This window comes from Podarcis bocagei (assembly GCF_964188305.1).
Source record: "Podarcis bocagei genome assembly, chromosome: 3".
NCBI lineage: Eukaryota > Metazoa > Chordata > Lepidosauria > Squamata > Lacertidae > Podarcis > Podarcis bocagei.
In genome coordinates, this window is record NC_138127.1 from 23,519,165 (window position 1) to 23,532,694 (window position 13,530).

At 39.9% G+C, this 13,530-nt stretch overlaps 1 protein-coding gene across 50 annotated transcripts in view; it reads left to right on the top strand.

Moving 5' to 3' along the window:
• RIMS1 (regulating synaptic membrane exocytosis 1) overlaps positions 1-13,530 on the top strand; it is a 245,825-nt gene that overhangs the window by 170,918 nt on the left and 61,377 nt on the right. For 25 of the 50 annotated variants that reach the window (XM_081186852.1, XM_081186854.1, XM_081186900.1 and 22 more), the window contains 3 exons: positions 3,624-3,806; positions 5,371-5,483; positions 10,099-10,128. In XM_081186852.1, the coding sequence (XP_081042978.1) occupies positions 3,624-3,806; positions 5,371-5,483; positions 10,099-10,128 (326 nt within the window). The remainder of the gene's footprint in view (positions 1-3,623; positions 3,807-5,370; positions 5,484-10,098; positions 10,129-13,530) is intronic. The other 25 variants (XM_081186857.1, XM_081186868.1, XM_081186869.1 and 22 more) reach the window with 3 other exon arrangements.

Genomic DNA, 13,530 nt, shown 5'->3' on the forward strand with positions numbered 1-13,530 from the left:
TTAACCCGAAACCGTTCTTAATCTGAGGTACCACTTTAGCTAATGGGGCCTCCTGCTGCCGCCATGCCGCCGGTGCACAGTTTCTGTTCTCATCCTGAGGTAAAGTTTTTAACCTGAGGTACTACTTCTGGGTTAGTGGAGTCTGTAACCAGAGGTGTTTGTAACCCGAGGTACCACTGTATAGGCTTGAGGCCAATTAAGCTGGGACTAACCTGAGCCAACTCAGGTTTGCCTGTGGAGGTTAAAGAGGGATTGTTTTGAAGCATTTATATGACCCTACGTGGTAAGGTTTGGTGGGAGGGGTTCCTGCGCCCCACACGCATCAAAGTGCTCCAGTTACATCTGGTAGGGTCAGTAAGGTTGGCCACTGTGAGAGCAGGATGCGGGCCTTGATGGGCCATTGGCCTGACCCAGCAGGCTCTTTTTATATTCTTAGTATCAGCTTATCTTCCCACCTTGGACTCCTCCAAGTGACCTACCAGTTAGTCTTTTTTATTTATTTATATTCACATTTACGACACAATTTACGACAGGGAGTTATGCACAGAAAAGCCTATTGATTTCCAAGATCTCAGGTGCATTCAGCTCTTGTTTATTTTTAAAGTGTATTTGCAAGACGGTGCTATAAGAACACTTTGCTTGCTTGCTTGCTTATTTATTTATTTGCCTTATTAAAACTTTTTAAGATTTCCAGTAATAAAATCTGTAAATGGCAACAACAGGAGTGTCATATTGTTGTAAATAAAAATATGCCCTTTTCCCTTATGGGGTATCCAAGAGCCCATATAGAGTCCTTACATAGGTTCCCTATTGGTAGGAGAAAATAACAGAGGCCAACCAGAGAATATTGAGAAGCAAAGCAGCTAGTAAGCTTGATCTTTATTGATCTGTTGCAACAGGGTACTCCCCTCACACACAGGAGAGGAAGAGGACCCAGAACAATGGCATGCAAGGCCTTATAAAGACTTTTGAAATTCCCATTCTCTAGATCGAAACATTATGCATATATCACAGAAGGGGTGTAACCTAAGACCACCCCTCAGATACATCCCACCTACATCACAGAAATTTAAATGTTGTTTTTCTCCTGTCACAGTTTATCTCCTGTCTAGCAGGTTACTTGATTGGATTTCCTGGGGAGCCTGGCCATTCTTTTGTAGTGGTAAAATACTTATTTCCTGGGCCAGGTCACAGGCTCACACCTTATTCAAACAGATATCCTTGAGACAGGATTTGTGAGGAAAGAGACAATGGGGAGGCTTTTCCAGTTTAACCTTGCAGAGAAAGGATTTGGTCAGTTTAGGAATCAAAATGGTTCCAGGTTGATCTTCCTGTGTTGATCTATGTATGTGCAGTTATGAACATCACCATATATCTAAGACCATAAAATTCCTATCACAGTATCTTGTCAATATAAATACGTTGTTTCACTTCCTGTTACATAAATGCCGGTTCTAAAATTCCCAAACATTTAAGGCTTGAATCTAAAAAGTTCAGCAGGGTTGTCAACAAATGTCCTTTCTTCCCGCCCTGTCAGAGAGTGTTTGACGCTTCAGGCTTTTCAAGTCACTGTAGGTCATGAGCCTTCATCTTGGATAAGGAATTGCAAGTTTTACAAATACCCACAGCATAAACTGGCCATATGGGGAGGGGGTTTTTTTTGAGAGCCATCTCTGTATGTGTGAATGTACTGTGCTTCATGAAAAGTGCTGTCAGGGCAGATATAAATACAACAAACTCTGACTCTTACCCTCATGAACAGCAATCATAGAACCCACCCGCCCCCAATCAACCGATTGCCAAGCAATTGGCAATTTAGCCTAACCATCACTTAGCATTGGCTATGATTTTGCCTGGAATATATGAGCCACCTGCTGGAAGTAAAGCATTAGTGCAGGGAACATAATGAAATCTATAATGTTTGTTACTCGTATTATATATTTTACCACTGGCCTTACAAAGCACCCCATTGGGTTTAGACAGCAGACTTGAACCTCCCCGCATAGGTCTCACTGCTTTCATGTACTCTTTTGTAGGCTTATTGCCACAATCATGCAACTGGGTGGCTTTGCTGTAATAAAGCTATTTCACAGAGCTGGCTAACAAGTAACCTAGTAAAATAATAAGGTATAGTGCTATACATTCCATTGGGAGAGTTTCTCCCATCACTGTTACGTTGTAATGGGGGGAAAGTCATCCCCCAAATGTTAGAATTCTTTGAGCATTGGATGCTTGGTCTCTCACACAATAAGGATATGGCTATGGGTGAAAATAGACAGCTACTTCCCACACAGTTGACACTTAATAACTATGCCACAGCTTACTTCTAATTACATGAAGACTGAACATAATAAAGAAAGAAAAAGGAGGGTGGGGGAGAGACCCAAACAGATTCACCTGCACGCTCTAACCATGCCATGAAATGTTACCATATGTTTTGCTTCTCCACGGTTGTAGAAGTATGGTAACTTTCTTGGTCCATGGTGTTGCTATCTCTGCAAATGAGTAAGAGCAGTGCTTTTTTCAGGGGTTACTCAAGGGTATGCAGTAATGGCACCTCTTTTTTGTTGTTAAAAAGTGTGACACTTACTGTAACTACTTAATGGTGAGTACCGGCACCTATTTTTCTAGGGAAAAAAGCACTAAGTCTAAATGCATGGGGAGCTCTTAAGTGGCAACCTCCTCCTCCTCCTCCTCCTCCTCCTCCTCCTCCTCCTTCTTCTTCTTCTTCTTCTTCTTCTTCTTCTTCTTCGGTGATCACTCGTAGCCGAGTAAGATGGTCTTCTATAAACATGGTTTTAACAATGAGTGAGTCCGTAACTGACTGTGGAGGCCAATTCTGGAACCACACGTCCTTCCACAGTGGGGACATTGGTTTCCAGGCAGGAGTTGATTACGGTGTGGATTTCCCAAGCATGCACATTTCTCCTTCTTAGCACGTTTCTCCCTTGCATCCTGAGTTTGGCTGCCTTCAAAGCCCATGACACCTTTGGTGAAGGCTGTTCTTCAGCATACAGCAAGTGGCTGCCTGTTTCCACTCTATAGTTTGGCAGTAGATAGCCACATTCTGGATTGGGGTGTCAGGTGGAAAAGCATGGTGACATTTTGCAGGAGCTGTTTCCTCATCACGGCACCACTGTGGTGGGAAGAGCTGCAGTTCTGGAACTTCTGTATTTTTCAGAGATCCAAGCAACAGAAGACCTCATTCAGAGAAAATAAGTCATGGCAACCCCCAATAGAGTCCAATAGAGACCAGCATCCACTAGAGGCCAATATTGTAAAATGGATAGGTCTGTCAATATTTCAGATTATACACTTTTTGAGATGTGAAATAGATTTTTAAAAAAAACTGGGAAGAAGTTTGGTCTTAGAACTGCAAGTAACTATCTCATCATTTTTTCAGATTCGTAGCTCCAGACTGTGTATTACTGTGTAGTGAGGGATAAACTTGCTGTTTGATCATTTACTAACCAGATTTATAAAGATAATGAATAATGAATGTTACTGAAAATCATGGATTTGCAGCTACGGATACTGGTGGTGATTTGATGTGTCTCTCTCTGTGTGTTAACCTTATATGCAGCTAATGACTGAATCCAATTTTTTTGGCCCTAATGTTTTAGGGTTCTACTGCCATGTTCTAGAAGGGGACTGCCACCCCCAAGAATCAGTGATCAGCCAGGCATTACTAGGGGAAAGCATCACACTCGCTCAAGGTCGAGTGAGCATTCTAGTATCAGACCCTTATGTTCTGTACATCACCTAGTTCCTGGAGGGTCTGCACCACCTTCTCCACTTCTGACAAGGTTGCTATTAAATGTACAGCACAGCATTTTGTTTCCTGCCTCCCAGATGTAAATGTGGTGGTGTACTTTCTGGAGTACATGCAGTGCATCCACTCATTCTGGCACTCCAGTGCAATCTGTTTTCCCCGCCATAATATCTACACTTTTCTCATATTCTCCGCTCAAGTCCTATCCCCCCTATCTGGATTGTTTACAGTCATACCAACAAGCTTTATCACAATGGTGAAAATCAGCCTCTGTTTTGTCTTCCCATTGTTTTGTTGTGTTATGCATTCATACGAAAGCTTTCAGAATATTTTTCATTTTTCAGAAATGTGCTACGTAATGCAAAAGCCTATTCATATAACAAAGGGTGTGTTCTCACATCACACGTTTTCTTCATACTAGGTATGGAGAGGGAAATTGGGCTTTGTTATTATCATATGGGTATTGTGCACACTGTACATTGTATAGAGAGGCTAAATAGACAGGAAATAAGTCCCAGCAAACCCAGAGACATGATTATGAACAGATTGGGTCCTGAACTTAGAACGGGTATGATGAAAGTATTGTATAGAGAAAACAGTGAATGGAAAATTCCCCACCCCAAGCTTACGAGAAGCAAATAATAGTTATTGTTGACTTGTCCCAGCTTCAGTGATGCTTCATAAGTTTATCTTAAATCATTTCTCATCCAGTGATATAATCTGTTATCCTTCAAGCCCTTCATGGTATTTGTAAAGTTTCCTGGAAGTGCTGCACCAGGAAAAACAATACCAATTTGATCAGCTAGCCACGGTGTCAAATGAGGATACAGAGAAATGAGAAAGAAGATACATACAAAACAAAAAGAAAATCCTAAACTCATATTCATAGGGATTGCATAGCTGATGATGTGTGAACATACTCTGACTCTTGATTTGCAACTGTCCCCTTTCCTGTATAATAATCCTCTACGTCTGTGAAATTGCTTTAGTACGTAGCTTTATACTGGTAATGTATCTGGAAAAAGAATGCAGGCTGGATAGAAGATTAAATTCTTTTGGAAGTACTTTACGACATCTTTACTACCAGATGTACGCTGTCAATTGTATTATTCAGTAGTTGTGCTTTAAAGAATGAAAACTATGGAAAGCCTGTAGATGTAAAATATATATAGCTAACCTGTGTGTGTGTGTGTGTGTGTGTGTGTGTGTGTACTCATGGTTTTTTTCTCAACCCTTGTTATCCATAGCTTTCCAAATGGAGTAGCCTACAGTATTTGAATCCAAATTCAAAATGGGGTTGGTGATTTCACCAGTTCCAGATTGGTGATTAATTGCCTCTGTAGCTAAGTAACTTTCTTCTAGTCTGCCACATCAAAGTGAGCTAATTGAAAAGGCCTTTTGAGTTTTACACACACTTAAGCAGGCTAAAAATGAATGTTTTCTGAATTGAACAGATACTTATAGCTTATGGCATCAATGCAAAGTAAGGTACTTCCTCTCCATCATTTTAACAAAAGTATTTAGCCTTGGTGCTTGTAATATCTCTTTGGTTCAGATGTTTGTTACACCATCCCATTTAATCTTAATTTTGCCTGCAGAATGCACCAACCAGGAAGTCCCATGCAGTCGTCTCCAGCAGACACACCCTTCAGCAGCCGTAGGGGTAGACAGCTTCCACAAGTTCCTATCAGAAGCGGCAGTATAGAGCAAGGTATCAAATAACAAGCTTACAGTTTAAAATCTTGGGTTTGTTTTCCTTCCTTTTCCTGTGCTGCAAAACCATCTTGCTTTTTCTTTTTGTAAATAGAGTCTTCAATGCTTTATTGCTTTCTGCTGATTAACAAGTACATTCTTATAAAAGTGGATTGCAAACTAGGGGTGTGCAATTGATTATTGCATTGTTTCAAAAAGTCTGTTTCATATTTTCTAGCGATGTATGTACTTTTAAAGCTGGGTTCTTGGCAAGGGGGCAGATTAAGGTGGCGGAGAATAACCCACTCTGTTTATTCATGTTTCATTAATTTTGCTATCTACCTAATGCTAATTGATTGCAATTTGCTGACAGAAATGTGAACAATGCAAACAACATCCCTTTCTGAGCATGTCAAAAGTTAAAAGCAAAAGTTGGGGAAAATTAATGTACTACTTAGGAAAACACAAATGAAGCCATCAGCAACACATTTAAAGAAAATCTGAGACAGATGGCTGAGAGATATTGCAGCATCTGCTATCTAGCAAGTATTAATAGCTTTGTTTCTTCATCATATTTACAACAGTTTAATTACTGGATTACTGGTCTGTGGTGGGGATGGAACCACCTGCTTACATTTCTGAAATCACAGATATCTAGGTTTACATTACAGATCATGTGAAACTTGTTTAGAGTTTTCATATTTTAATTACATGGTGCAGTTCAGAACTGAAAGGGCAAAACACTGAAGGTTTTCTTTCTCTATAGCAAATTGATGTCATGCATCCTTGTAGATATGAATATGTATTGAGAATGAGATGGTTCAAATGTTCATTCTTTGCCAATACATGCATCATATAGATGTGAGTTTCGTAGTGAATGACAGCCATCATTGAAGAGTAGAGAGTATGTCAAAGTGGTTTCCCATTCCATACATTCATTTTCATTTGGATATTTGCTCCTTTCTGCACGTGGTTTTGATGTGTAATGTATCTGCTGTTCTATAGCATGTCACCATGAATTAAGGTCTCATTGGTTCAACAACTTGCTACAAAACTACATTGCAGTTCAACAGATTGCATTATCTCAAACTGTCAATTATAGGACGGCTGTACAAAGAGGAGAGAGTTTTGTGGATATTTGCATATTATTTCTTTGTTGACACGTAATAAGAAAACAGATAAGGTATAATGTTTGTGTGTTTTTCCCCTGAGTGTGAAGAATTTCTTATTACTAGAAAATGTACTGTACTATTTCAGTTCAAATGATGCTTATAGGATTTTGTAATCTAATCAACCGGTCTCCATTTCAAACCACAAGAGTGGAAAACTAGAATGGTTGCAGCAATGTAGAAAACAAAACAAAACAAAAAGCAATGCCGTGGGCGTTTCCTTAAATAGGTGCTCTTACACTTGTACTTTATATCACTTCTTGTATATGCTTATGTTGGTAAAAAAATTAACATGATGACTCTGGGTGAAGATTTTCTGGCTGGAACTTTTAATCTGTTGCTGTTAAAGGGACAAACTTATTTTGATAAAAGGTGCCATTCCTTTGGAAGTTCCTTCACAGCTGGCCATAACCAAGGGTGGCTCTGTGCATCTGTCTTGGGCCTTTCCAATTTGCCCTCTTTGCCCACTAGGCATACAGGAAAACTGGCATAGGAGGAGTTTTGTCCAAACGTTAAATCCCTCTGCAGAGCAATTCTCTGACTTGGCAGCAGTGATGAGATCCCAGAGAAGAACCAATCTCAATGTAACAATACAGGAAGTCCAGATTTTATTTCCTGTGGATAAAGGATAATGTCTACACAATCACCTTAGTGGGAAATGGACATCAAACATCTGGCCAGCTTCTGGTCTTATCTCTTAGAAATAAAGATACACATGCATAGTGGAAGTATAGATAAATGGGTGTCTCCAATTAAGTCACACTCAGAGCAGAGCCATTGAAATTAATGAACAAGTGCCAGTTTAAGTAAAAAGATTTCAATGGGTTTACTCTCGATATGGCTTGTTGGATATAACTCATCGAGAAATATCGGAAATGACTCAAGGGGTTTCAGGAAAGCCTAAGGTGTATATTTAGCATTATGAGGGCTGATGCATGCTGAAGTCAAGGAGAAGTTTTAATTGAATTAATTAGGCCTTAACCCCATGGCAACTTCATTTCCTAACCAAATTAGCCTAATATGCAAGGGCTCGTTGAGAAATATATCTTTAGGTGATTACAGAATGATACATCAGTCTTACAGTATAACTGAAAATGAACAAACTCTGGTGAAATGCTTCTATTGCATAAAGTTTTCCATGTTCCTAAGATACAGGATAAAAAAGACCAGCAAACAAAATACTCAGCTAAAAACTGCAGCAAGTGTCAGTATTCTAGAATGGGCTCTCTTAATCGTTTTCATGGAAAAGGAATGCTGCCAGTGAAATGACGACTGTATTTTAATTTTATTTACCGGTAGTAAACAAAACAAAACAAAAGTATAATTGTTCCGTATAACATTTGTGCCTGCTTGCCAGTTTGTATCATATTACGGTATCTCTAACAGTCTTTTGAGAAATGAGTATATTAGTGCAAGCAAGTGGCCAAAAGAGAAGATGTGAAAGGACACGTTTGAAAGAGGGAGGTGGGGGAAAGATGGCAGATAAAGTGTGCTTTTAAATGTCAGAATACAGATAGAGTACAGAGTTCTAAAACAAAACACCAGATATTTTGTGTGTGTGTGTGTGTGTGTGTGTGTGTGTGTCTACTTGGCCTGAGCCCACTGATACACTGGGACTAGATTACTACCATCTATAATACTAGGAGTGCCTTTAGTTCTTAACACATTTATATGGATTTAAATTGCATTGCTTTTGCTGGAATTAGCCCGGCAGTATTATTTTAAGGTTGAAAATCAAACAGGTGCATTACCACTGTCTTTCAAACACCCTACTATCCTCTACAACAATATTATGTATATATAAAATAAAGCTGTATCATGAAGGTCTTTACCTAGCTTGTTACAACAGTTTTTAACTAAAAAGTTATAAACCTCTTGAGTTTTCAGCACAGCCATGCCACCTTTATACCAACATGCTATAATGGTTTAAAAACAAAGTAAAAAATGGCTCCTTGTTCTTAGTATGAAGCTTTATATTCAATGCATATTAACTGTGTTTGATGCAATACTACTACTACTACTACTACTACTAATAATAATAATAATAATAATAATAATAATAATGTGCAAGTGATACTTAGGGAAGAACATTTGCCAGCAATTGAGCTATGTTTGAACTAGCATTGCAGTTCACTGAGGACACTTGACTGCTTCCTGCTTATGAGAATATTTCAGTTTTCAGACTTTCCTTTGTTCTGCTCTTGTTTGATTCAACAAAGCATGCTATCCAGCAGACTTTAGATGAATAGAGATTTCTAGAAGAGATGCTTGATGGATTTGCTTTCACAAATACCAGTGGTTATAGATTGCTAGGTGAACGGAAAATGCTGCTCTGGTCATTTACACTTAAAAAAATATTTGAACCTGGTTCAGTGACAATAAATCACACAAATCACAACTTCACCTGGAAGTAAGGCGATGTTCAATTCTGCAATATTTTGCACTGTTTCATGAGCCATTTGATCTGGGCATTCTGCAGTTTAGTTTCAGATAGTAAACCTCTGTTTATTGAAAGGACTTCCTATTCATTTCTTTATTTCCTATTACATTGTTTAAAACACCTCTTGAATTATTTTAAAGTTGCCATTACATGGGACATCCAGGAAAGAAGAGGGGAGGCGGGGTACCCTACAGCCACTGCATTTTATAAAAGTGGGTATTTTCAAAGAAAAAGTAGGTGTTCAGTAATATTTAATAAAGCAAGCTACTTTTAATGGTCACCGTTGTGAAAATGATATGACAATTGCTCATTGAAAAGTCATGCAGTAGCTATTCATTCATTCAATCTTTTGTTAACATACTCCCATAGGTGCTTCACTCTTTGTGTGTGTGATCCTGCTCTTCCGTTGTTTGCAATTCAAGCTTTGCTTTAGTTGTTGTTGGACTGAGCTGGAGAGTGCTTTCTGATACAATCGTGTATTTTTTAATACCGGTCAGATTAAGTGCAGTATGTAAGTACTCTAATCGGGAATGGATAAAAAGAAAATACTTGCTCCAATGTACGTTTTAGGCTCCACCCAGCACAATATATTTTTTTAGTGTGAATCTTTTTAAATGAAAGATGTGAAAAAGTAACAGTTGAAGAGATGTCTCCTCACATGAGTAACCCTTTTCCTACTGCTTGTTTTCTTAAGTGCTCATTGTGTACAACAGAGATGTAGCTTTTAATTTTTTTAATATTAAAGTTTATCTTAAAAAAAGAACAGGCCACAACCCAACATGTTGTTAAGTGGGCTTAAGGCAATTTATTCCAATGGACTTGACCATACTTAGCTCTCTATTGGCCTCAGACTTTATAATTTGTCATGGTCTTGTCATCCAAGTTCCCCACATTAATTTTATGCATGCTGCAACAGAGCCTATAGTGTTTGTCATTCTCATGTATAACACCTTTTTTTGTCTAACTTTAAATTTGCTGATTTCTTTCTTTTGTTCCCATCATTCCGTGCATTTTATTCATTGAAGAACAAGAGAATTATAGCTCATCATCAAAAGGTAAATATTCATGTCAATTTTACTAACACTCGTCATGTTATTTTTACCTTTCTTCTGCACTAATTTCATGTCAATCCATTTTTTGTAGGTTACATTCAGTTAAGAATGTAAATCTGTGGAAAAGGTTACTTCTCAAGTATCTAAACGTCATCCAGTCCATTAGAGTCGTAAAATAGTTTTACTAACCTCACATCTATTTTAATGAAATATTATCTCAACCTCTGACCAGGTACAAACTTGGTTGTCATCGTCTGGGAATGTTTACTTCTATCTCACAGATACTGAGAACATGCCCAGTTCTGGACCCAGTATAAAGGACTGGAGAATTCACACACAAAAACCCTTACCTTTTGTAGATCTTCTGAAAGCTCTGTTTAATCATGGGGATCAATATGGGCCACTTTAAAAAGACACTTGAGCCTAGTTTTGACAAATGTTCCATGTTTCATATACCATGGCTTTGTAAGCTGGAAATGAACCCTGGATTTTAGCATTCCTTCCCTCATCTCTACTTCAGTGCGATCCTGACTTATTTTCCTAGTCTGAGTTCCCTGGTTTGGACATAATGGGGGGCAAATGAGGTGCCAAAGCAGTAAGAAGTAAAGCCCAAAGGAAGTCTTTGGATGAGAACATCACAGTAGCAGTCAGGGAGAACCTAATCCATTAGCAAATACTCACCCATCACAAACAGGTAACTGCAAGAATCAGGAAGTGTAACATAAATCCAGCTGGAAGGAGACACTGGGAATATCTACATCTGATGCTGGCCAAGCTGTTTATGAAGTCCAGCAGTGTGAAGAAGGGGTCAGTCTAGGTACCTGGACCTTTATAATGGGCAAAGCATTTCTGCCATTAGTTGATCAACCCACTACACTACTATCTCTTATGCTGACCTACCACTGGAGTGCTTCAGTGGAAGAGAACTTGAGTGCATTCTTAGAAATGCTAGGAAGTGTCCTGGTGCAATTTTGGTCAACAGCTTTATGATACCAGGACTGTCCAAATTATTATTATTATTATTATTATTATTATTATTATTATTATTATTATATTTGTACCCCTCCCATCTGGCTGGGTTTCCCCAGCCACTCTGGGTGGCTTTCAACAAAGATTAAAAATACATTAAAATGTCACACGTTAAAAACTTCCCTAAAGAAGAGAAGCAGGAGCCAACAAGTTTAAAAGGGCAGGTGGGGGGAGGTTACTTGAGCAATAGAGGCACCTTATTTGATCCCTCTAGCAGTAGGCCACGTGGCGTACAGGCAGACAGCAAGTGACCTCAGCAGGGCCCCAATTGTTCTCCTCTCTATCAGGAGCTGGGACCAAACACAATGAGTGCATAAGTAAGCACTGCTGTGCTATTGGTTCCCATGAAGCTGCCTGGAAACTGCCTGGAACCTTTTAAAAGTGCTGGAAGTGCCTGCCTGTAAGTTTTCCAAAAGTTATAAATTGTAAGGCTGCAAATGCCTCTCCTTGGTTCAGGCAGTCATGGTGGGGGGTTGGCCACTGAGATCTAAATGTGTAAAGATAAACAGACAGCAGCTGATCAGCACAACTTTACTTTTGTAAGCAGGGGGCCTGCTCAAGAATGTTCTACACTTTTTTTGTGGGTTTGATCTTAGTTTTCGCTAATGTATAACCAAAAACTACTTCCTTGCAATTGCCCTTGTTCTGTAATTGTCTGTGGCAATTAAGACGTGTTGCTGTCGATCAACACAATCTTAATAACTGTAGAATGAACAGTAACTTGTTCTTTTAATATTTCCTTGTATACTTGATTCTAAATCTTTTCTCAACTTCACTGCTTTTTTTTAAAAAAAGGGAAAAAATCTGTCATGATTATCAACATCTGCATCTCCATTTCAAATGCTTCATTGTGTTTTGTCACAATATGGCCTCACCGGCACCTCTGTGCACTAAAACACCAACAACCTGGCATATCTACCATTGAACTTACTTATTGTGTTGAGACAAATCTGTCACCCAAGAAGAATCTTGATAAAGGCCATAAACCAACTGTTTTATCTTGTGTCATGACTCGTTTATGCAGCAAAAACTAAAAATCCCAAACTGAGGGCAAGTTTATGCTGCCGGTGACACATTAATTGCCTTTTTGAATACTTCATTTTGTTGGGGGGGGGGTCCACCACAGGAAATTAACATTCCAGAAAGAAGTAACGGGTAGAGCAACTTAAAGGAAAGTCTATGGCTGCTGTTCAGAATTTACCTGGGAGTAATTCCCATAAAACTCAGTTTTGCATGTGCAGAGCGCATGTACACACACAGAGAGCTGAAGCCTGAAATGGTACTACAACTATGAAAAGTTTTCCCATTTGCTTCAGCAGCCTTAGAAATCCTCAGAAAGAACTCTGAATTTTCCCTGTAAATATTTCCTTTTATTGTTTTTAATCATCATCATCATAATAATTTATTATTTATACCCCGCCCATCTGGCTGGGCTTCCCCAGCCACTCTGGGCGGCTTCCAAAAGAATATTAAAATACTATAATACATCAAACATTAAAAGCTTCCTGAAACAGGGCTGCCTTCAGATGTCTTCTAAAAGCCCCCCCCTTTCTGTATAACAGTGCCCCCAGCTCCCAGCCCCTCAAGACAGTCCAGAAGGATGTTATGGTCGATGGTATCAAACGCCGCTGAGAGATCCAGCAGAACTAGGAAACAGCTCTCACCTTTGTCCCTAGCCCGCCGGAGATCATCAACCAGTGCGACCAAGGCAGTTTCAGTCCCATGATGAGGCCTGAATCCCGACTGGAAGGGATCCAAATGGTCCGCTTCTTCCAGGCGTGCCTGGAGTTGTTCAGCAACCACTCGCTCAATCACCTTGCCCAAGAATGGAAGATTTGAGACTGGGTGATAGTTGGCTATCGTGGCCGCATCTAAAGATGGTTTTTTAAGAAGTGGTTTAATAACCGCCTCTTTCAGCGGGTCTGGGAAGGCTCCCTCACGGAGGGAAGCATTCACCACCCCACGAAGCCCATCGCCCAGTCCTTCCCGGCTAGCTTTTATAAGCCAGGATGGGCAAGGATCAAGGAGACAAGTGGTTGGTTTCACTCGTCCAAGCAGCCTGTCCACATCCTCGGGGGTAACAGATTGGAATTGATCCCACACAACTTGACTAGACAGGACTCTAGCACTCTCCCGCCCCGGCCCTGCTCCCACGGTGGAGTCTACCTCTTCTCGAATCTGAGCGACTTTATCTGCAAAAAACTTTGCAAAGTCATTGCAGGAGATCATGTGGCCCCTACTGGGCCCTGATGGAGCAGGTGGTTCCACTAAATTGCGAACCACCTGAAAGAGTCTCCTGCTGCTGTTTTCCGCAGATGCAATAGAGGCGGTGAAGAAAGTCTTATTCGCCATCGTTATCGCCACTTGGTAGGCTCG